The 24,012-nt window shown below is 41.8% G+C and overlaps 1 protein-coding gene across 1 annotated transcript; it reads left to right on the top strand.

Annotated features, from left to right (window-relative positions):
* The first annotated feature begins 5,120 nt into the window (after positions 1-5,120).
* Positions 5,121-22,112, top strand: LOC6591864 (mucin-5AC). Its single transcript, XM_002017318.2, has 6 exons — positions 5,121-5,656; positions 10,703-11,346; positions 16,237-16,471; positions 17,101-17,798; positions 18,170-18,275; positions 21,552-22,112. Exons 1-6 carry the CDS (start codon positions 5,581-5,583, stop codon positions 21,839-21,841), a joined length of 2,049 nt encoding a protein of 682 aa, XP_002017354.1. The 5' UTR covers positions 5,121-5,580; the 3' UTR covers positions 21,842-22,112.
* The last annotated feature ends 1,900 nt before the right edge of the window (positions 22,113-24,012 follow it).

The following is a 24,012-nucleotide window of genomic DNA, read 5'->3' as shown; positions in this document are numbered from 1 at the left end:
CCAGTCTATGTCTATGTCTATGTCTCTTTCCCTATGCTTTTCACATTAGCCAGACAGGATGAATGTGTCCGAGGCAGGGCCCTGATGATGCCTCAGTAGTTGACTGTGTATAAATTTTGAATTAATTGGTGGCTGGTGAACATTTTTGCCTGCAATTTATGCTTTTCTGCCAGCTATCATTCTTCCTTCCGTCAGGCTCTGATTTTGGGCAATTATTAACTGGCGAAAAGAGCTTGCACTGATTACTGTTGAAGCCATTTGTTTGGCCGTAATCGCTGTACTAGTAGCACTGTTCTCCAGTAAGCTCCTGTCGCTGACAGTCCACAGCTTAATTAAAGCTCTCAACTGTCGAAGCCTCTGGCTGGTGCTTCATTGTCTTGTCCTTAACTTAATAGCCATTAAATCGCTTCTCTCCCTCTATCTCTTTAGACATCTTCGGTACTGCTTTCCCACTCAGATAAGCTGGAAAATCTGTTTTCGAACTTAATTTGATTATCTTTTGTGATCGGAATAAGCGTTTGTCCAATTTAATTCCCCTTTAAATTCACTGACCCACTTAACCGGGCGCATTCTTATTCAATTTTTTATCTCATGCTTGAGTAGTTTTATAATTTTTTTCCACAGCCCTTCGTCCGGGTCCGTCGGTGATTAATGACTTGTGAGGAAAAAGTGAAAGGTGCGCAAAAGTTTAAGAAGAGCAAAAGGAAAGAGATCAGCAGGGAAATTAAATTCCATGAGTCCTGCATGATTGAGTTCTATTGAGTGAAATGCAGTGCTAAGCTGAATTCTCTGTCCTTTATTGAGAATGGCAGAGGTAAGTCGTGGATTCTTAATAATGATGTTCTTTGTATTCAAAGAAATGGAAAAGAGTGTGATACAGTGCAGGAATAATCAAATAAACTCTAAAATGTTCTGTATAAAACCAATATTTCCCAAACTCCTAATTGGACTTGAGTTCCCATTAAATGGAAAATAAGTGCAACAACCATTTCCCCCATTTTTGTGGAAAAGAATTTCATGTAAAAGTTAATAATTGTTAAATTCCAATTTCGACCAGAGCTTCACAAAATTTCTGCATGTAAAATTCATACGGGAAACTTTTGCTCTCCTCTCCGGCCAGCTGCAAGTGAGAGCTCTCCACAGCGAACCGGATACATAATTGTGGATACTTTGTTGGATACCCCTGACCCTGCCGCTGCACCACCCACAGTAACACATCTAAAACCCCACTGTAATGAACTCTGGTACATTTTTGTGTTATTGACAAACGATTTTGGAGTTTTCCTTTTAATTATTTTCATTTTGTTCAAAAATAATCAAGTGCGGGCCCCATCCCATGGAATGGCACGAAATGAGAATAAACAAAGGATTGTACATTTCTATAGATACAAAAATCGTTTTAATTTGCCAATGATTGTGTCTGGCAATGGATTGTTCAATTGTTTAACTGCATAAACAATAAAAATGGTTGCATCTGAGTGTATGTGAGTTCATATGAGAGTGTGTGAGAGTAAATTAAAAAGCGAATGTGTCTTGTGCATATACTACAGCCATTGTTTTACAAGCCTTTTGTGGGGGTTGTAGCTGGGATTGCGATTGGGATTGAGACTGGGGGATGGGCCCCAAAGCCGAAACTGTCAGTGACAGCGCAACGTAAGTAATTTCGCGCATATGTTACGATCGGGGAGCCGATGAGGACTGATGGAGGGAGTGTGCCCTGGCCAGGCACCATCATCCGGCGCCCGCTTTAAAGCCGGAGCTCGGCATATTCATGGCTGCTGCACACGACAAATTGAATTTTATGCAAAAGCTTCCACTTTTCCTCCAACACACCACCACCAACTTCTAGTGCAAACTGTCTTGTCACCCATCTACCCCAGTTTTTCCCGCCTTTCCTGCCAGTCGCGGCGACATCTATGCCCCGTTCGTCTGCATTATAATTTGGACTTTTGTTTTTTTTACCAGCATTCCCCACTGCTGCTCCGCTCCTCTGAGCTTTTCCGCGACATTCTTGCTCTGGGTTATCCTTGTGTTTTGCACTTTGCCATTGCATATCCGGCCAAGACGCGTTCTCAATGCGGTTTTCTCTGTTGGCCCACTTTCCTTCGTATTCCTTTCAAGCGCTTTCCTTTTTTGGCTCTAGTTTCATTTTTTTGGCCAACATTGTGTGTGAAGGAGTGCCTTTCTTCGACGTTAATGAGAAATTACTTATGTTATCGCACTGTTAAGCTGTTTGTAGCGTCCAAACCTCTTTCCATTTTAAGGTTTTAATTAATGTCATTTGAATGGTAACAAACGTCTGTATAGGAGGTCTAGTTTTATTGTAATTACTAAGAGTTAATGCTTTCTAAAATCAAAATTTCAAATGAGCAATTTGCATAACCTAATGCTGAGTGCATAACGCATTTTTATTAACAATAGAACAATTTAGGCTTGTAATTGTAATTCTTCTGTTAACAGGACTAACAAAGCCAACACTAAATGTTGTTTAACAGCGGTGCTCTCTTTCTCGTCTGAGTAACAGACTCTCTCTTTCTCTGCTACCGCTTAACAGGAAGATGTGAGTGATGCAAAATCAAATATTGCGTATACGTCACGAAGTTTAACCGAAGTAAGTTCGGGTCACGATTCGCTGGACCATGTTAAGCTGTCGCCAGTTGGCTTAGTTTCCTTTTAGCCGGTGCCAAGCGTGGTACGTTCCTCGCTCCGTCACTTAACCTAAGCGAAACGGTTAACAAATTCAAAGATAGAAACTGATATGGTTAACAAACAAATATAACTTACAATGAGAATGGTCCACAGCTAAAATCGCTTGATATAACTTTGTGGTTGTGGTTTAATTAAATTGAAACTTGATTAACACTAATATTCTGGTGCACTCTAACGATTGCTATGGGAATAAAGATTTAAACAAATATGTTTATGTTTAAAGCAAATATGGAAAAATGTACAACCTCTAACCATCATAAGTGAAAGACTAATTATTATAATGCATTTTGTGTTCAAATTGAATAGAAATGACAAAAACTAAACCAAACTGAGATCAAAAAGATGGATCTACCGTATAGTCTAATACATTTCTTATTTGATAAGCTGAAAAGCAAATCAATAATACTACATTAACGGCAAGCCATTAAACAAACATTTCAGTAGCAACTAATTCAGTAATTAGTTGATCAATCAATGTTACAAAAAAAAAATTAAATTTTAATCAAACTTTTATTACCATAACAAGAGTGCAACAAACATGTAATATTTAATCATTCAAATCTCATCAATGTCATTAATAAAAATATTATAATGGCAGATCAAAATTAAGAAGAAATGTCACAATTGATGAAAAGCTTAAATCAAATGAAAAATGATCAGACCATAAACCATAATAAATTTGAATACTTCTCATATAATTAATCTTGTAATGCTATCAAAAAACAACACCCTTGAAAAATAGCTGATAAAATTCATGCCTACTGCTTGAAGTGCCTTTGAACAATAACAATATCAACATAATCATATATAATAATATGAAATTGCTGCCATAGTTACGAAATTGAATAGCAATTGCAATAAACTAAATTACAAGACACGAGAATTTCCCGCTTTCCGCGCCGCCGAGCAACGGCTACAATAATCAAGAAGCAGATGGCAAAAGCCAAGACCAAGACCCGACCGGGGACGGACAGCAGTTAGGAGTCTTCTTCCAGAGCGTGGGGCCCGAAACGGGAGTAGAAATCGGAAGAATTGTGTTAAATCATTCACACTTCCGCTGCTGTTTTGTTTGTGCAATCAATTTAATATTATTTGTGTTATCCAAGACAACCGGAGCTGCTCAAGGTCCAATTTCTTTTCCTTTTCCCTTATCATTTTCCCCTTTCCGCATTCGCTTCCCCTTAATGCATACAACTCATTCGTCCGGAACATTACATTTGTTTAACATTTGAGTTAACGCATCATTGAGCCACCGACTACTCCACGGCCATTACTTATGTATGGTGCTGGCATCTCTCAAGCTCCAGCACCAGCACCAGCTCCAGCTTGGACTGAGACTCAGTCTTGTGTAGACTCGCACTTAGAGCCCATCTGTTGGCTGAGACAAAACAGCATTTAAATCATTATTTCCAGCCAGACGTGGCAGAGGCCCCGACCTACCTACACCTATACCCAAGTATATCTATACTATACGTACACCTTGCCTGGCCATGGAGAATCCTTTCAATTCATCCAGCGCGTGTCCTGCATTTGTAAGTTGACTCGGAGGGCGTGTTGTTCCGTCTGCTTGGATTCCTGGATGCCCGACTGGCTGGCTGGTTGGCCATATGTACTCCTTTTACGCCCCACTAAACACCCGCATAAATAAATTTCGTTAATGCCAAATAGTCTGGGGCGTAAAAGAAAGATGAGGTAACACAAGCAGCCACAACAAAAAGGAAACCGGGCAAGCGGCAGCAGCATTTGGCCAAATGGAATGCCCAACCATAAGCTTATACAACGACACATACGAGTATCCAGGTTCTGGAAAACCTTTTCGCTTTGAAATCGCCCCGCTTTGGGAGAGCAAGAATTTAGATTCGAGTGTGGATTCATAGAGGAGTTAAAATAATGATATCTCACTTAGGTTAAAATCTTATTGTTTAGAAGAGTACGTCCATAGATAATCTATGATAATCGTTATACGAGAAATCATTTGATTCCCGGTAGATCTGTTAATAGTAGCTCTGTCGGTAAGAATTCAAATTTTCCAAAGAAAACTTGTTACTTACATAAAGGGTTAATTGATTCAATCCCTAACCCATTCTCATTTCCAACACTAGGGCGGTTTTCTTGGTAGTTTTCCAGAGAATTGTCATAGGTTGGAACACAATGGTTGGGCAACAAATGCCAAGAGGGCGCCCACATAGCCCCAGCCAACCGAAAACTTACACAAACATATCAAAACAGAACGCGGCACAGAAACGTTGGCCATAAACTGGGACTGGGACATGGGACTTAGGACCCAGAGAACGTTAGAAGATAGCACCGACGAGTAGTACATGACCCCAGCTCGGTGGACGCTTTGCGGGAGAATATTTAAAAGTGGCCACGTTGTTGAGTAAGGTCTGAACCACATTTTCTGCTTTTAGTTGTGTTAGATTATCCCTGAAAGCTTACCGCGTGCAAGCCCAATTTGAAAATATGTTAACCATGCGATTTTGCGCGCCAAAGAACCCACTGGGAGAAGAAGATATCGCTGCAGCTCGTGTCAAGATGTATAAGCAGTATTAGCAACAGCCACAACGATAACGAACATTGCCGGGGCCCAAGAGCCCCACGCGCAGGATAAATTTGCACAGGCTTCAGCTTTAGCTCCAGAGCAGCCAGACAGCCGATGTGACCCAGTTAAGGCATATTTAGCTGGCCAAGGAGACACCAATCCCAACCACTACTCCTCGACTCCTCGACTCCTCCACTCCATCAGCGAGCCAAGGAAACGGGAATCGCAAGTCGCGAATCGCGGAACGCGGAACGCACAACGCGGAACGTAGAGCGTTCCCGGACACAGCGTGTCACGGCGCAAGGATTATCAATTTGGTTGGCATTTTAATGGAGTTGGCCACGATGCGACGCGGCCTGATCCTCGTCTGGGCGATGGCTATGGCGTTGCTCGTCTGTTTGCCGGGTAAGCTCCGTCAAATATGAAATTATTTCTCACGATACATTTGTCGCATATTAAATTACTTTCTCTCACTCTCCTTCACTCACTTTCTCTGGCACATTTCTCCTTCTCTCTGCGAATCTTTTCCCATGCTTTTCTGGAAAAACAATTTGATATGCGCGACTTAAAAGCATTTTGCGGGTGAATTTAAAGCATTTGCTGCCGTGTGTACTCGTATCTTCGGCCTTTGTGCATATTTTAGCAGGCACTGTATGTCGTTGAAAGGGAGCCAGGGCAGGACATGGGTATTAGGCATTGTTCGCCTTTTTTTTACTGGGTTTGTCTGGGGGTCAATTTAAATTATGTTGGAATTTGTGCGCGGGAATTATGGGAAGAATGTAAGCTGTTTCTGGTTGTAGTCAAATAAGAGCAAACAAAATTCTTACGGAAAGAGGTGCGGGGAAATTCGCAAAATATATGCAAAATAAGCTTTAACCCCTCAACCGTTTGAGGTTTAATTTTCCAAAGGCACACATAGGTAAATTTATAATCGGAGCTCTGAGTGGGACGATGTAGTAACTTAAGTGAATACAATTAGTAGACAATTCAAAAATACATACCTATTTTAGGGTTCTGCCAAATCAATCAAATCTTTCTACCCAAAAAACATCGCCAAATTGTTAACAATTTGTACCTTTAACCATTAAAAATAAGACCCATAAGGACCCGCCCTTTGATGGAGTCCTTGAGCTGCAATGTTAAGCAAACAAAAAGCACAGAAGGAGAGAAAGGTAATTAAAATCAAAATGGCAACATGAAAAGGCACAAATTGGTAAACTAAAAGTACGGGAGGGTGAAAGCATAACGAAAGTGACTCTCGACATTTCCATCAATGAACCAAACTCGATCAAACGGTCCCCGCCCCGCCCCGACCCGCCCAAAAACCCCGCCCCCGTTTTTATGTGCAATAGAAAAAGTTCGAGTGCAGCGGAAAAACTGCAAAGCAAGGCCGAGTGGTGGGTGAGCGATGATGGGTGTGGCTGTGGATGCTTTAAATTGCGTTAAAAGCTTGGAACTTTGATTATCCCCGATCCCCCGTATCTTCTGGCGATGGACCTCTAACCCCATTTTGGTTGTTCGATTCGTTTGGCCATGAAAGTGATGGCCGAAACGCCAGAGGAGATTCCGGCAATTGAACGAGAAATAACAACAATCAAAATAACAAGAGAGAAAGAGCGAAAAAAAGTTAAAAAGTTTTACTTTTGTTTAATCAAATTCTGTTGGCCAGTTGAGCATCATTCAGAGCCTGTAACCAAAAGTGAAGCCAGTCTGGAAAGCAGGCTCATACCCTCGAGAACCCAGGCCCCGAAGCCTGTACCTAGATCAACCGCAGACCCGGTTTCTCAGTCACTTATTCTACACCCACTGTTCACTCTTTCAGACTCCAGTGGGCACTCTCTTTTGCTCACTTTTTCTAGCCCTCTTTTACCCGTTTTGGACCCCACTCTTGCGCCCCTTTATTGGAATTTTGTTGGCTTTTTGGCCTGCTAGCCATGCGGTAGCGATAAGTTGCTCAAGTCTCGGGTTATAATCCCACGAGATGCCATTCGGTTAGCCGCCAAAGTGGCACGCCCCGACTTAAACGCTTAACAACAATTATTACACAAAGTTACGGCCCGGTCCTGGTTCTGGTTCTGGGCTGCCTTCTGCCTCTCGCTAGAGGGTGCCCCGAAACTAGGCCGGCATTTTGATGAGAGTGTCCTGTCTTGTCCGCATCGTGTCGAGTGCGGTGTGGAGTGGTGTCCCATTGAAGTGTTGAAGGGAGATTATGGCCGCACCGGGATGCGGTGCCTTGGGGTTAAGCCAATTTCCATCATCATCATCATCAGCATTAGGCTCATCATCTGAGCAACATGCCCATCATAATTAGGAACAGTGTCGAAACGTTGTCAGAACCCGGCACGGACCTCAGAGAGACATCATTCAAAGTACCCCTGCCGGGAAGATACACTGAAAGAAAGGCTCTCTCCCTCATAGCGATTGTGTGGTTCTCCCTCCCAATTAAAAACAATCATTTTGTGGAAAATTGCTACTTTTCAGCTGCGATTTTCCGCATAGTTCTTGTTATTCCTGCTGTTATTTTTGTTGATTGTTGTAACCCTAACAATAACGAAACCTTAACAATAACAACCAAGTACCCAAGAACAACAATGGTGGCGGCAGAGGCACTACGGTCCTCGGACCAGTGTAAGGAGGCGTTTGATTAAAACACTTTCGCCTAAAAATGCCCGCGGGACTTGAGCCCGGACTGCTCGGTTAATTTTGGTGGAGAGAATGGGAAAGGCACAGCAGAGCTGCTTCTCAAGTTGCTCGGTAGCTTTCCCCTCTCCGCTTTCTCGCACCCTCGCCCTCTCTTCTCGTCGACCCCAGTCGAGTCAATGAAATTCTGCGTGATGAGGCTCATTTTATGTGTGAGTTTCGCCCCTCTAGTTCCCCAGTTGCTCGCCTGCAAGGCTCATTACGCAAGTTTTTCTCCATTCTCCATCCTCCATCAAGTGCTCGACTTGATTTCCCTCTCTCTTGCCGGCTACCAACACTCTATTCTCTCTTAACTTTTCTGATATACTTTCGGAAGGTAATATGACTTGAAGCAGACGCTTGAATGGCACAAATAGTTGCGTTTCTGACCTTATAAAGTGTTTATATTCTCAAACACAATTAACTTTCGCTATTCGTGTTCTGTATCTGTAGCAGCGGAACAAATCCTGGAAATGTAAGAGTATCTGGCAAGTCTTCCTGGGCCTTACTTTCTTATTTTGATTTTATTTTTTACTTTGCGCACAATTTGTTTTTGCTGTGGTGTGGCTGTGTTCGTGTGTGTTTTTACAACTTTTTAGTTTGTTTCGTTTTCCTCTCTCTCTTTTTCGCGCACACAAAGATTAAGCAAATTTTTATAAGGCTCCCCCAAGTGTCGTCTCTGCTTCGCCCTTACTCTTCTGTCTGCTCACCCTCGCTGACACTGTCCTAAATGATAATTTTTTTCTTAATAATTTCAGTATATTATTTTGTTTTCATTTTCCCTCGGTTTGCAGCCGGTCCCAGGGTCTTTCTCCCTACTTGGAATCCTCCTGTTTTATTGCACTTTTTTACGCTGTTTTGATTTGTTTCATCGCTGGCATACACGCCCACTTCCCACCATCCTACTGTGCCGCCTTCTGTCTCTGGCCCTACTGCGCTGCCTTGGACTTGGTGTTGACAGCTGTTGGGTTTTATATGTATATGTGTATTTGCGGGCAAATGAGTTGAAGTCGTGGACAGTGGGTTGACTTACGTTGATAAGGAGATAAAAGAATCCAAAGGCTGTAGACAAGAGATATCTAAGGGCGAACAAAAATTTGATTAATTGTGGGTTAAATGCGATTATGTTTCATTTTTGTATTACTATTTATGCTTAAATAAGTTTTAATTAAAATAAAAAATATCACTATAGCGTTCTGTAATGAGATTAAATTAAGTACCCTGCTACATTTCGCATTTAATTGCTTGCAAGCAAGCTTTAAGCTTCAAGACTAATTAGAGTTTTCACTCATAGTTAGCTACTTGCCCCACTGTCCTCGAAGGGAAATGGAATTTTTGCAACTTTATTATAATCAAGTTGGCTGCAGTGCATCATTAGTGCAGGCAATTAAAAAGTTTTTTATATGGAATCGCTTTATCTTTATTGCACGTACACGAAGCATAAACATAAAACATGATAACGCACACACACTTAAACACACTTGAACACACTCACACACAGATACATCCACACACACAACTGCAGACTGACAGAGAGAGAGAGAGAGAGAGAGCACCCCCGACATAGATATACGCACGACTTGGTTGGGGCTCGTTAAAGGAGGCTTTCCGAGTTTTGCATTTACTTTGAGCACAACAAAATGCTCAACTTGATTAGGATTCTCTCCCTTTCCCATCATGGCTCAATGGTTAACGGAGAGCACTTTCCCTTGCACTCTCCCTTTCACTATATCGCTCTGTATATCCTTGTGATCGCTGTTCATTAGTTGATTAAGCGAAAGTTGTGTAATTTCTTTTCTGAAAATATTTAAGAAAATTATTGATGTATTCCCTCTATCCCATCATTAATGAAGAGTACATTCTCTCAACTCTCCCGCTCAGTCTCTTTTCGGATCGTTTTTCATTAGTTTATTGAGAGAAAGTTACGCATCCGCCGCTTGTGCCACTTATTTGCTCGGAAAATCAAAAATTGCACTCAATTTTAATTAAATTTCAAGAAAAGCATTGCCAGAACCTTTGCTCGACTTTCTTATCTACAGGCTGCCAAAAATGGTCCTCTTTTCCGCTCCCTCTGTCTATCTTTGACTTTTGGAAAAGTTTACTTTTGAAATTTATGGCGCCAATTTGGCAAATTTACGTGCTACATGTGCATGGAGGGTGCATCCGGGTGGCAGTGGCAACCAAAGAGCTCTCGATTTGGTTGCAAGGCCAACAAGTGTCATAGGTGCATAAATTATGGCCAATTCTCATGCGAGTATATAGTATATTTTATTGCAATTTTTGGCGGAGTATTGGGCCGCCATATGGCTAGGCTTACCCTTCGGTATCCGAGGTCTCCTTGGGTGTTGCTAGGGTACAATCACCGACTGTAATCCCCCAATTAACAGCTTTCAAGAAGAGCTTGATTTTCGGTTATGAGAGGATGGAAGGACTTTATTGTTTCCAGTCTGATTCCCCATTCAATCAATACGAGTACCAGATCGTAATTAGCTAATTAATTTCGTTTAAGCTATCAATACCGCTCCCAAAGACTTGACTTGAAGACTATTGTGCGGGAGCAGAGACCCACGATGACGATTAATTTATTGAACAGACATGCTCCAAGGCCGTAAATCGTTTTAATTGTTGTTGGCCAAAACTCGAGACAAATGGGGATCAAGGCATTTGAAATATATCTAGGCCCTCCAGAGAGAAGACCTTAAACAAAACACTAAGTCATTAATTTGCACTCACAATCTATTTGTTCTCCTTTTTTTGTTGTGTATCTTTCAGCTGCCAGCGGGGAGGGGCCTGAGCCTGGGCCAACATCAATATTAAAGAGCAGCGGGATAAATGGCCAGACATTTCAAAGAACTCAATCAAAGCGCGAGGCGACAGCTAAGGCATCGCCGGCATTAATTTCGGCGACAACGCAAATGACCCAGGCAAATGGGGGGAGTCCAACAGCGATTGGGAATACAATAGCTGCAGCTTTGGATGCAGCTTTGGATGCAGCTCCTCCAGCCACCAACGATGTCATCATTAATAACATTAACAACAATGGATCGAAGCAGGCCACAGCCGCAGCCGCAGCCGCTGCCACAATGGCCACTGTGACCGCTGCCCTGGAGGCGAATCTTATTATGAGCAATCGGAATATCCAGCAGCAGCAATTGCCGGAGCACAACTATAGAATCACACACGGAGACAACAATGCCACAACCATGACTGCGGCTGCCACAGCCGTAGGAATGTCTGCGAATGCATCTGCCACCGCAATAACAGAGCCAGCAACGACAGCCCCAACGACAACGACGACAACGAGGAGAACAACACGCAGGCCAGTGGCAACAACAACGCTAAGGCCGCCACCAACAATAGATGATTACCAGACAATAATTAGCCAGGCCGGGACCCATGCCTATCTGCCATGCAACGTAAGTTCCGCTCCGTTCCGTTCCCTTCCATGATCCCATTCCCTTCAATTAGATTTCACTACTGATTGGGTTTCGGCTTTGAAATGAGAAGCGAGCGAGCGACGGGTCTGATAGCAAGAGCAAGAGCAAGAGCAAGAGAGCAATCAATAGCTCATCAATAGCTTCTAGGGGGAAATCAACAAAGGTAGAACTGGGCACGAAATTCCCTGAAAATTCAATCAGCCAGCCCAAGGAAAACTCTTTTCTCCTCTGTTTATTCAACAGAAAATTGCTCGCTGTAAAAATATTTGCTAAACATTTTTTATTAATCATTGATAATTCATAATAGGCAGCTGATTATACAGGTCTCTGCTTCTGCCTCCGCCCTTGCCATATCAGGCCTCGGGGTTGGGGTAGAAATTGGCAAAGGGATCGCGACTGGGGGTGGGGGTTGGGGCGACCGACTATGGGAAGTGGCATCGATTGGCCCGACTTCCGATTTGAATTTTTTCTCATTCCGCCGGGCTCCAACTTTTTAGCGCTTTGAACTAATTTACGCTGGCCGCTGTCGGAACTGAGGGAAAACAAAACCGGAAATTGCCGATGTGGATGCTGATGCTGATGCCGAAGCCGATGTGGATGCTGATGCCACGCCCTGGCCAAAGGGCATACACAAGCAGTTCAAGTGGCAGAGGCAGCGGAAGACACATTATACGCTTAAAAAGGGCTTATGTAATATTGAGTAGAGCTTTGAAAATCAGAAAGGGAATAAAATATATGTATATATACAAAAATATGTATAGATTCAACATCACGGTATCTGGATATAAACTATTGGTCGAAAAGCAAGTTTTTATATGAAAACCCAGATTATTTCTAAGAATTGGAATAGAAAAAGTTTTTTTAAAAAACTAGTAATTTTGTAAAACGAAAAATGTGGCAACAATAGTCCAAGAAAATGTTACATATTGCAGATTTACGTGCATATGCGTAGCTATTTGAAATCATGGTTCAAAAAGGGTATCTCAGGTTTCGGCGAGTCTAGCCAACATCTTTTCTTGTTTTTGTTTGAAGCTGCTCAAAAACGATGACCCAAATTGTTGGCACTACTCGTATATACGTTTATGTATGTATCTGAAATATATAAGTGTTTATGTACGCACGAATCGGTAGAAGGATCAGGGGAGTGGGGAGTGGGGAGTGGGGAGTGGGGAGTTCGAGAGAGCTGCTCTGGCATCCGCTAATAACTTAGTTACTCACTCGCTCCTTGGCGCTGTGCCTGCTAAATTCAGATCCGCATGCACATCCGCAGCTGCATCCACAGCTGCATCCGTATATTCGCGTCTCGCATTGCAAATTATAATTGGCGCTGCTGGATGCCACTGCTACAGTGGCACTGCCACACTGCTGCTGCCGCTGGTTACTGTTTGGCCAGGAAATCACTGGCAAGTGTCTGTTTGCAGAACTTAAAGTTGAAGAAATAAATATTCCATCTAGCTGACAACTGCAGATGCTCAAACACAAAACTGGGGATACACTCAGCTGATGCTTATTCAAATGAACTCGAGTGTAAAGGAAAAGCAGCAGGGAGTAAAGGGAGGGATGCGAGGTTCTCGGTTTAGTTTAGTTAATTAAAAAATGCAACTTTGCAGGGGAGTGGCAGGCACAAAATGTTTTTATTTGCACACCTTTGAAGTCGAATACATTTATCAAAAGTATTTTTTCGATTTACTTTTTCCCCTCTTCATTTGGAATCGTTATTTGTCTGGCTTTTGGAAAACGGAAAAGGGATATTGCTTCAATAATTGTCGGAAAATAAATGGAAATGTTTTGATATTAAATATTGTTGAAGAAATACAAAGTCAAAATAATTATTTATGGTTGTCTAAAATACACAAAGGCAAAGAAGGTCATGGAAAAGGTTAAGGATATTTGTAAGGTTTCATTTTATTGAATATTCAGCTTCCAGTCGTCTCTTCTATTCATCACACCATTCTCCCCAAATTGGTTGGCAAACTACCTGAGTTTTATCCAAACTTTTTTTTTAGCAATATTAGATATTGATCTAGAATTTGGATACCATACCTTGCTACCTCATCCACTTCTCAACTACAAATAATCACAATGAAATAAATGCAAAATAAATCTTATATAAAATCGAATTCCCCATAGCTCTGCATCTTCCCCTTAGCGCTGAGCTCCTACCCACTTCCAAACCTCCCCGCAAAAAACAATCTACTATAAAATATTTATCAGATAATTTGAATACACCCACATACACACACACTCCGAGCTCACTCGCTTTTTGGCTGCTGGAATACTCGTATCGGCATCGTGCGCGAATAAATATGTATATGTATGTATTTATATACTCGAAATAATCTTCAAATCTGCTTAAACCTAATCAATTAATAATACATTTCGGGACCGTGGGCGTCACAAAGAGGAGCCGCACGGGGCACACAAAAAAAATAACGAATCGAGACGATACAGAAAATAAAAGAGAAGGGAACCCGCAAAAATTCTTTGCCTGCGAGCACTTGAATATTTTTACACAGAATCGACAGCCATCATCTCTCCACCTCTCAGAAAAGTCTGTCATTCAGTCTTTTCTTTCCTTTTTTTCCGGCAAAGTCAGCGAAAAGTTTTCTCTCCAATTTTTGTTGTTGGTATGTTTTTGCTAAGGATATGAAGGCAGGCACTTTGAGGTGTATTGTTGTGTGAAAAGAAAGAGGAAGACCGTGCACTGAAGAACCAACAAAATAAAAGAAATTATTTGCAAACAAGTTTAGACGAAAATTCGCAATGTTATGAGCAAACTTTGTTGTCTGCTCGTCTGTGATGGAAAACGATGCTCTGCAGACAGGGCCTCAAACCAAACCAAACCAAACCAAAGCCGACGATGACGGCACCAGAGGGAACATAAAACCAAACGAGACAAGGATATGGCCATGGATATGGGCTACGACCACGGCTATGGCTATAGCTACGACTTTGACTAGAGTTTCAGTCAAGAGTTCTTGTGACATCAAGGAAGTGACACAGTTTGAGTTGCAGTCTAAAACTAATTAACAATATTTAAATGGCAAACATCTCGGGCATCTTGATAGTCCGCCGTCCACAGAAGCCATCACTTTATGGCGAGCTGAACCGCAATCTATGCCAAACAGCGAAAATTTAAATTAGCTAATGCCAGGGCCATGTAGCCGGGAGTGCCAAGCCGGTAGCAGTGCCACACAGGGATATTTGTCAGCCTCAGGGACAAAGCCAGAGGGAGAGGCATCCCCATTGCCGCTTGGGGCAGGTCTCTTACTTACACTTGCCACGTACTCGAAGTCTCCTGACTTGGCTGGCTGCCTGCCTGCCTGCCTGCCTGCCTGCCTTCCTGCCTTCTGACTGGATAAGCATCTTCACTTAATACCGAGTATAATGTCGATGCTGAGCCCCGATAATAATGTCCTCAGACTCCAAAGAGTCCGTGGCCGTGGCAAAATTTAATAAACTCTCTCTCTCCCTCTCCCCCTCTGGCCCGTGCACAGTGACTGCGATCAAATGATTTTTCGATTTGGCTCTTGATAGGTGGCCAAATCATAGTATACGTACAGGATTTAATCAGTGAAACTCAAAGAATACCGTCGAAAGTATATGTAATTGCACTTATTCAAGGGAAAATAATTAAATGTGCCACTGTATTGTGGGAAAAGCTCTACTCAAATGCCATTGTCCTCTTAAAAATGAGAATAGAAGAAGATTTTCGGTTGAATCTCACGATTTTCTTTGATGATTCCTGTCGCTGCCTTCCAGGTGATGACAGGAAGCTCATATTGAGATGATTTGTCAGTCAAGCGGAGATGTTCATATTCATTTAGAAAGGATAGTTTTTGACAGCACGTGCTCCAGCAGTAGTAACAATTCCACATCCACTGTCTAATGCCACTGCCATGGCGACAACCACGACAACAATAAGACCAACAACAAGGACATAAAACCCAAATGATTATGGTATCTAATCATGACGTTGTCGTTGTCGTTGTCGTAGTCGCCGACGTCGTCCTCGTCGTCAGAGTCCTTGTCTGGGGGCCCTGACACCGACAATGTAGTTGATGGCAGTGGTTCAAAGACTGTCATTTGCCTCTGTCACGACGCGCCAGACGCCTTCCTTTTGGCCAGTCACCACAATGACACCCACTCCATTGATTATGATACACTGAGAGAACAGTTTGACGATTCGGTGCATCATAATGATATCTGGCAGGTTACGGTTTCTTCAGTGTAATTAGTGTAGTACCTCTCAGTGTCTCTGCTTGCAAAGTGGCCCAACAGATAATGTTTATTCATGTAAGGTACGGGCGTATCCTTACAACACGTTTCCCTGAGAAGGTAGGGAGGGAGGGACTTCCCCTTCATTGGACCGTATTTAATGTATATTATTTTGTTTTCGTTGAGCGAAGAGGAGGCCCCTCCGACAAATTGCTACTAAATTATTATTGCCATTATTGACACAAATGAATCGACGTTTTGTTATCGTTATTGTTTACCGTCTTCTCATTGACCCAAGCCCAAAACCCTCCTTAACCACCAATTTCTCCCTCCCTCCTATCCTCCCGTTAAAGTTTACCCAAGAGCCTTGCGAGAGCAGAGGTGGATGTGAAATGAGCCTCAGAGCAGAGAGGTGGTTACGACACAAACATGGCAAAGTTCTGCTGACATTATCATCATCATCATCCACTTCCTGCTCCGGGGTCTCGGACAGCTGGGATTTACTGTTTGAATTGCTCTCTGTGTGTTTGTGTGTGTGTGTGTGTGTGCGGGTGCTCAGAGAGGAATAATTGAATCAATTTCAAAAATTGAAACCAAAATTTCGAGCCAGTGCCCGCTAATTGAAAGTAAATTTGCTATACCATTCGGCAGGTCAAACAGCTGGTGAAGAAGCCCATCTCCTGGCTACGCATGCGGGACGGCCACATACTTACGGTGGATCAGACTACGTTCATTGCGGATCAGCGGTTCCAATCGGTCTTCTCACCGAATCCGGAGAGGTGGTCTTTGCAGATCAAGTATGTTCAGGTCAAGGATGAGGGCACATACGAATGTCAGGTGTCCACGGAGCCCAAAGCCAGTGCTATTGTTCATCTAAGGATTGTGGGTGAGTATGGTTGGGGATTGAGGAAAGATGTTCTTAGTTTAAGGGTGGTTTAAGGGTTTTGTTTGTGTAAGTCTCTGGAAGGGGTCCCTCCAAATTTACACTACTTTATCTGAAGCTATTCTTTACCAATCTTTAATCTAAAATATTATTAACTAGACGCCAAATCTAGAAGCAATTATCTACCCACCTTTCACGTTTCAAAACGCTTCGAGAGGTGTTAAGGCCAAGATCTTTAAGAATTGCGCGGTTCCCATTAACTGCATTTACCCCTCCAAGTGAAAGTGTTAACCGGTTCAAAATCCAATTAGACATTTATCGAATTAGTACACAAGCGATGTACTTAACTTCGAGTGCTCGCCACTGGTTGTAAACCAAAACCGCTGCTCAAACATTCCATTGACCAAGTGGCCTCCACGAAATCGAAACTTAGACCAAGCCCAAAATCAAAATCAGAACTCTGACCTCACCTATAAATCTTCAATGACAGAGACAATAAATCAATGACCGTTGCACTTGCGACTGAGGCAAACTTTGAGGCTGCCTGTGAGTGATTGTCCTTCCGCTAACCCACTCTCTATAGTATATGTGTGTGTCTTTCCTCTTTCCTCTCAATCCCTCTCTCAATACAGAGCCGAAAACCGAATTAATTGGCGAGTCGACGCGCCATGTGAAGGCCGGAAGTCAAGTGAAATTGCGTTGCATAATTAGCCAGGCACTGGAGCCGCCGCTTTTCATTAATTGGTTTTACAATCAGAAGCAAATCTATTTGCATAATCGTCGCGGTTGGCGTACGGAAATTGAACGGATCGATCTGCCACCGGAAGTGGCAACCACCACAACAACAACGACAACGACAACCACTACAACGACTACGGCTCAAACGACGACAACAACCGTGGCAGCATCAGCAACAGGAGCTGCCACATCATCGGAGTCTTCTAATGGTTTGGGTACCATAACCCGCTCATATATATTAGATGCCATATCCCTGAATGATGTGGCTGGAGTTGGAGTCGGAGTCGGAACCGGGACTGGAGCTGTCAGTGAAATGACAACGGCTCCGGCAGTGGCTGATGGAGGATTCGATATTGCAACATCTTTGGCTGCTGGTGCTGGGGCTGCCACACCCACAACAGCAGCCTCCGTGCTCACCTTGGTATCCACAGCAACCACACAAGATGGTGTTGCATCCACAGCAGATACCACAGCAACAACAACCACTGGGCTGCCAAGCACAGAGACGGCAACGGCAGCAGAAGAGGCAGCAGCAACAACGGTGATGACTACAACAATGCTGCCAAGCAGCAGTTTCATTAAACAGATAACGGTAAGTGGCTTACCACATTTGTGCCACTCCCCCCACATCAGCACTCTGCCCCATCCTTCACACTTGCCACTCACCCTTATACCCAGTGCAAATTTTCACATTAAATGCCTTTTCATTACGCAAATTGTCGTGAATGCGTGGCAGGTAAAATAATTTGTATTATTAAATTTTTACTGTCAACGTTTGTCAAATTATAATTTTTAATATTGCCCCAGAATTCCATTCCCCTCCTCCACCAACATCCTGCCAGAAGCACGCTAGTTCTTTTGTCTGACTACTGTCTCGACAACTGAATAATGAATATAAATATAAATATATATAAATATATTGTATACTTATATACTCCGGTACGTATCCGTGCGCCTTTTCAGACGGCATCTCTCATCATTCCGGCGGTGGTGAAGCTGGATTCCGGCAACTACACTTGCAGCCCCTCAAACAGTGCGCCCCGCACCATTGTGCTCCATGTGCTAAACGGTAAGGGGAACACGGGGAAAAAGGGGTAACCATATAAATGTATATATATCTATAGAGGCGCTGAAGCCGGGGCAGATCGGGGTTGCCTTAACTGTTTTCTGTATGGCTCTGCCAATTGAATTAAGTTTTCATTTAGCTTAATTGAATTTTATTCGGATGCGTTTTTGTTCGGTTTGACTTTTGATTTTCGCGAAATTTACGCACAGTGGTAGGAGATGTATGGGAATTTTTAATCTTGGTGATATCTGAGCGAAATCGATTGATAATAAAAAGCAGAGACATAAGCATATCCAAAATTGAACAGTAAAAACACTAAAAAGAAGTTTCGGCGAGATATCTTCGACTGGTTCCCATAGAAACGTACAGACGTAAGTATAAATATCCGTTGTTAACGCTGATCCAGAACACATATTCTCTAATGGATTAGAAAATGTTTTTTCTCAGAGTTTCAGTCATCGCATTACACTCTCTGAAAGAACAAATCATTCAATGTTACACCATTTTGTTTGAGGCTTTTCCGTGCCGCACAACCACTGTGGCTGGCTGTTCCGAGGGGTTCTTATTCTGTTTACACAATTTCCTACAATGGCAAACACAATGGCAGCGAAACGAAACGAAATGAAACCAAAACCAAACCAAACGAAACGAAACGGGACAACGGGTCGAGACGAAACGAAACGAAATGGTTGCAGTTTTATTGTTATCTCGAAAATAGCCACAAGTGCGTTATTTGCTCAATGTCCGCCGGGCAACAGGAGCAGTAGGACACAACAGAGTCCACCCTCCATTTTCAGGTGGAGGATGAGGATGAGGATGAGCCAAGGACGGTGACAACAATGACAGTGATGCCGAGGTAAATGTCCGTGACGCTGGAGATGGAGATGGAAATGGAGATGGAGACGGAGATGGCGATGACTGACCTATAAATGTCGTCTCCAAATAGTTAGCCATCTGTCTGGATATCCATCTCTCTCAGAGTCTGCCTGGCTGTCTCTGTTTGCTGCTCTATTTGTCTCTCCGTTTGGTCTAGATTGTCTCTTGGATCCCACAAATTTCCGTTTGTATTTAAATCGGTTTTGGGCTTCCCTTTCAGCTGACTGTTGGGGGTCCTGTTGCTGAAACAGTTCCTGATTCTGTTACTGTTTCTGTTCTGGATTCTGGACTCTGATCCTGGGCCTGCTCTTTCCTGTCAACTTTGACATGTGTTCCTCTCACATTTTTTGTGACGCCTGTCGTTTGCTGTTTGAAGAATGCTACTTAAAAGCTGACAATCCCCACTTTTCAGAGAGGCACTCCCTTTGAGAGGTAAACCAACAAAAAAGATGCTGAATGATGGTGACTGATGACACCTGACGCAGGACAAGAGCAGATTCATTTTCGGCCAAGAGCGACTGGCAGTTACAAGTTCCTAGCCTCCCAGACCAGACCAGACCAGACCAGACCAGGCTCGCTGACAATTCCAGGCTACAAATAATGGCCATAAAAATGCCGCCCTCACAGTGGGAGACTTTCGAGTGACGGAAAGGACATGACAGAAGAGCAGGAGGTGTCAAGTGGTGCTCATGTCTAGGCCAGAAAGGGCAAACAAAAGCCCCCCTCACTCAACACTGGTACGAGTATTTGTGTGTTGGCATTTTTTGAAAATTCAATTTACAATTTAATTTTCTGCAAAATTGCTCCATTGTAATGGAGACAACAAATATCATTTATAACAATGAATTAATGTATTTTTAATATTCGACTAATTGGCGCAGATAAAGGAAAAGCTTCGAGCTCTTCACTCTACCCAGTTCTTTCTCCCCATTAACCCCGTGCAAACGAATGAAAACATGTTAAAGCCCCCTGGATAATGAAAAACAATGCTCTAGATATGTGTGCGTGTGTTCGGGTGGGTGGGCGTGGCAGGGTGCGAGAACAAAATGAAATTATAGGCTGGAAAGAGCGCCTATGCTCTGCCGCCCCTGGATGTACTTTTATATATTAATACAATTTTACATACATGGATTTTATGCAAGCGCCAAAGGTTAATAAACTTAATGTCATTTCTGTGGCACAATGGTTGTGGCATTGTGAAATTGTTGCTGCTGCTGCTGCTGTTACCGCCATGACAAATGATTATTAATAACTTAATGATATTATCATTTATTTATTCAGGGATTTTTATTTTAATTGCACTCCTCTCTGTGATTTATTAAATCAGCAAGAACGAGTCCGTCCTAGTCCTGCCTCTCCTTCTACTCCATGTGGCATAATTAATTTGCTTATTTCCCCTGCACCCTGACGCTTGTCCCTTGCCACAGGGTAGTCTTCATCATGGAGTGGCAATGTCAGAGTGCGGTTGCCGTTTAAAATTATTCAAGTTTAATTATTTTAAATAAATAATTTCATACATATTTGTCAGGCACCGCGCACCGCATTGCATAACGCTTTTGCAGTTCGCTTTTATTTTTTAGCCATGTTTTTCGATGACTCGCCTGATTTTGTTATCGCTACAGTGGTTATGGTAATTGATATTTGGGTGTACTCGAGGGGTGTCTGAATAGCTGGCGAATACAACGTCCGACATCATTATTCATTTGGCATAATTGTGGTGATTTTGCTGACACTCCGCTTGATCGGGAGTACTAGTCTTGCACTATATTTCCAGAGCAATAGAGATTACAACATCACATTGAAGACTCCTGGTGCGAATAAACGGTTTCCCTTTACTCATATTCATGTGAGAATTATCCTTTAATTTCAATGAAACTCGAAACTAATTTATTATACATATTTTGGGGGGAGTTTCCGCGTGTCTAATGAGGTGGTGGGAGATCATACACACGTGCCAATCGGGTTTATTTGCTCTAATACTTTCAGTTCATTTTGGGGCCATGTTTATACAATTTCAACATTTGCTTTTGTGCGCATTTCACGCGAACGCCACAAAAATCCATCAGACATATTAGCTATGCACAAAATTCGGAAGCATACACAATCGCCCACTCGTGTTGGCCATTCAAATTTTCAATAGAAATATTTAATTACAATGGGCACTTTATTTGCCCAATCGAATGTAGAGGCTGTGTGTCAGTATGGATTCATTTACAGCCTAGAAATTGATTCTGATGGGTTCAGCAAGGGGAAATTGGTTGGATCCTAGTGTAATTATTGAATTAGTTTTCGTGTATGGCGGTGGGATACATGCTGGTTCGTGAAAACCGCAACATTTTGTACCCTCTATGATCAACTTTACACCTGAATTCTGTATTCCGCTCTGATTTCACATTTTTGCAGGTGAATATTCCGCCTCGGCCATTAAGTCGGGGAGCGTCAGCTGGAGAGTGCTAATTGGATGTCGGGGCTATTTGCACTGGCGGAATGTTTCAACGCTTCTGACACTTTTGTGGATTATTAAATTTGTGCTGGCCATGGAAATCTGCCAGTTGAGAGCCAACAAAGCCACCGCAACAAGGACACCCATCATCAGCTGCCTCCGGAGCAGCAGTGAGCGGACTCTGGGTACGAACATAGACCAGGTCTGCCGCTCAATCAGCGGCACAAAAGTGGCCGAGGACAAGACCTGAGTCGCGGGTGCTACTCACCTCGAATTTTATGCTATAAATGAGGCTATGAATTAAGATTTTATTCGATGTATTATCCCCAGAAAAAGACATAAGGACAAAAGACAGACATTCATCCCGAAATGCAATGCATACCAAATAGCTCCATGAATTATATGAATACATATACAATTAATAATTGTTTGCCGTGTGAATGTAAATGAATGTTTAAGATCAATATTTCTGGTGCCAGGCATATCGTATATTTCGATTTAAAATTTTCAAGAATTGTGTAAATAGCAGGCACAGTGTAAAACCCATAAATAAATTAAGAATATTTTACTAAATTTTTATCAATTGGAATCCGACATGGTTGTAAAATATTTCAGTTAAAAGAAACCAATAAATACTTAACAAAAAAAGAAAAACTATAAGCAAGAATAATATAAACCAATGGAACTGCTCCAGAACGGAAATACGATATATACAAATTAAGAATTTCATTCATAAATAAATTAAAATTAACCTTATATAAGATATTGCCTATAATTGAATTAAAATTAATATTTTACTTTACTTTACCATTTCAATGAGTTTCCTTGAACTATAAATTGTAAATATGTATGTATAACTTTGGATATATTATAAAAACCTGATTTCCCAAGACTAAACATTAAAACAAAAAAAAACAAAACAAAAATGATAAATAACTATGTAAATAGGCGAGTGGTACTCGTACTGCTGTTCGTTGAAAGAGCCCCCGCATTCATCATTAAACTACATGCATATACATATGTATAACCGAAGAAAGCCAAAAGAAAACTAAATGTACACATTAGTTAGTATATAAAAGACTTACTACAATTTTAGACGCAGTAAAACCGAAAAGAATAAAACCAAAACTTAATCAACAAAATAAACAGAATTGTATGGAGTTTTCTGCAACGTTGCGTATACTTGATATACAGCATCACAAATTTGAAATGAAACGCCAAGGCAAACGCAAACGCAAATGCAAAATTTAATTGAAATTGCGATGGTAAATCAATTGAAATGAAATCCAAGGAAGTGTTTGCAATAATTCTTAAGCCATTACAAATAAGTGAGATGCAAAAATAAATAAAATACAATTTCTTCAATGGAATTTTAAACTGCTTTTAGTTCTTCTTCTTCTTTGGAATATTATCCATTTTCACACTGAATAATAATCTCACACAACGCAATGTTGCGGTGTTGAAATGTGTAAATTAGTTGAGATATCTGTAGACCCCAAAAGGGTCAGAGAAATAGAGATGTATCTCCCTTTTTTCCTGGCAATATTCATGCCAACACATGCTCCTAGGTCCGGTTCCTGGTTTTCGGTCCAACTCAAATATTCAAACATTCGCCTCGGAACTGTGAACAAGTTTGTTAAATATTCATTCATACTCGTAGCTGGACCACAAGCCAGTCCGAGTCCCCACCGAGGTGTCATCTTCTCGTAAAGAACCCACAAAAAACCAACCAACAAAAAATACAAGAGAGAGGGACGGACACAAATTATTCACTCTTACAACACATTTAACTAACGACGGACTCCCTCAAATTTGTGACCATGCCACACCAACTGAATGTCAAAATATTTCCACCCATGACTCAGCAGGCAACTTTTTCCGGGGTGCAACCCATTTCAAGTAATACGAACAAAACGAAACGAAATGAATTCAGCAGTAATTTTCTGTGGTTATTGGGCAGGAAGTGGGCGTGGCCATGCATAAACCAACTTTTATGTGAGCTATATGGAATGTGGCTATACGGATAAATGGATTTTGGTTTCGGCATTAGTTGAGTTAAGAGTTCGTTTCCATAGTCAATGGGACCCCAATGGGATTTTGTGAATTTTAAAAATATTTTTCTCATCTTTGATTTTTGTTAATTTCATTAAGTGAAATGTGTACATAAACAACTTTATTTCTAAATTAAATTGAAATTTTAGCAGCATATTTATCTACAATTTTTAAAGAAATTTTATTTTTTCTTAGAGTAATTCTCTTGGTTGAATGTTTTAAATGAACAGATTACTATATTTATTTTAAGCCCATTTTCTTTCTCAAAAATCACACATTTTATGCAACTTCTTTCAGCATATAATACATCAGTTCTGAGGAATACCACCCATTAAAGAGCCACAATATGTCCACAAGTTGACCCACATT

This window comes from Drosophila persimilis, unplaced genomic scaffold (assembly GCF_003286085.1).
Source record: "Drosophila persimilis strain 14011-0111.01,24,50 unplaced genomic scaffold, DperRS2 tig00000000-arrow-pilon, whole genome shotgun sequence".
NCBI classification, from domain to species: Eukaryota; Metazoa; Arthropoda; class Insecta; order Diptera; family Drosophilidae; genus Drosophila; species Drosophila persimilis.
Note: the sequence above shows the minus strand (reverse complement) of the source record. Positions and strands in the feature narration are given on the sequence as shown.

What these genes read in the sequence shown, in the direction of transcription:
- LOC6591864 (XM_002017318.2), top strand. Translation starts at nt 5,581, where the DNA reads ATGGAGTTGGCCACGATGCGACGCGGCCTGATCCTCGTCTGGGCGATG. An exon ending in ATGCCTATCTGCCATGCAAC is followed by an intron (nt 11,347 to 16,236) that starts GTAAGTTCCGCT and finishes ACCATTCGGCAG; the next exon opens with GTCAAACAGCTGGTGAAGAA. An exon ending in GTTTCATTAAACAGATAACG is followed by an intron (nt 17,799 to 18,169) that starts GTAAGTGGCTTA and finishes GCGCCTTTTCAG; the next exon opens with ACGGCATCTCTCATCATTCC.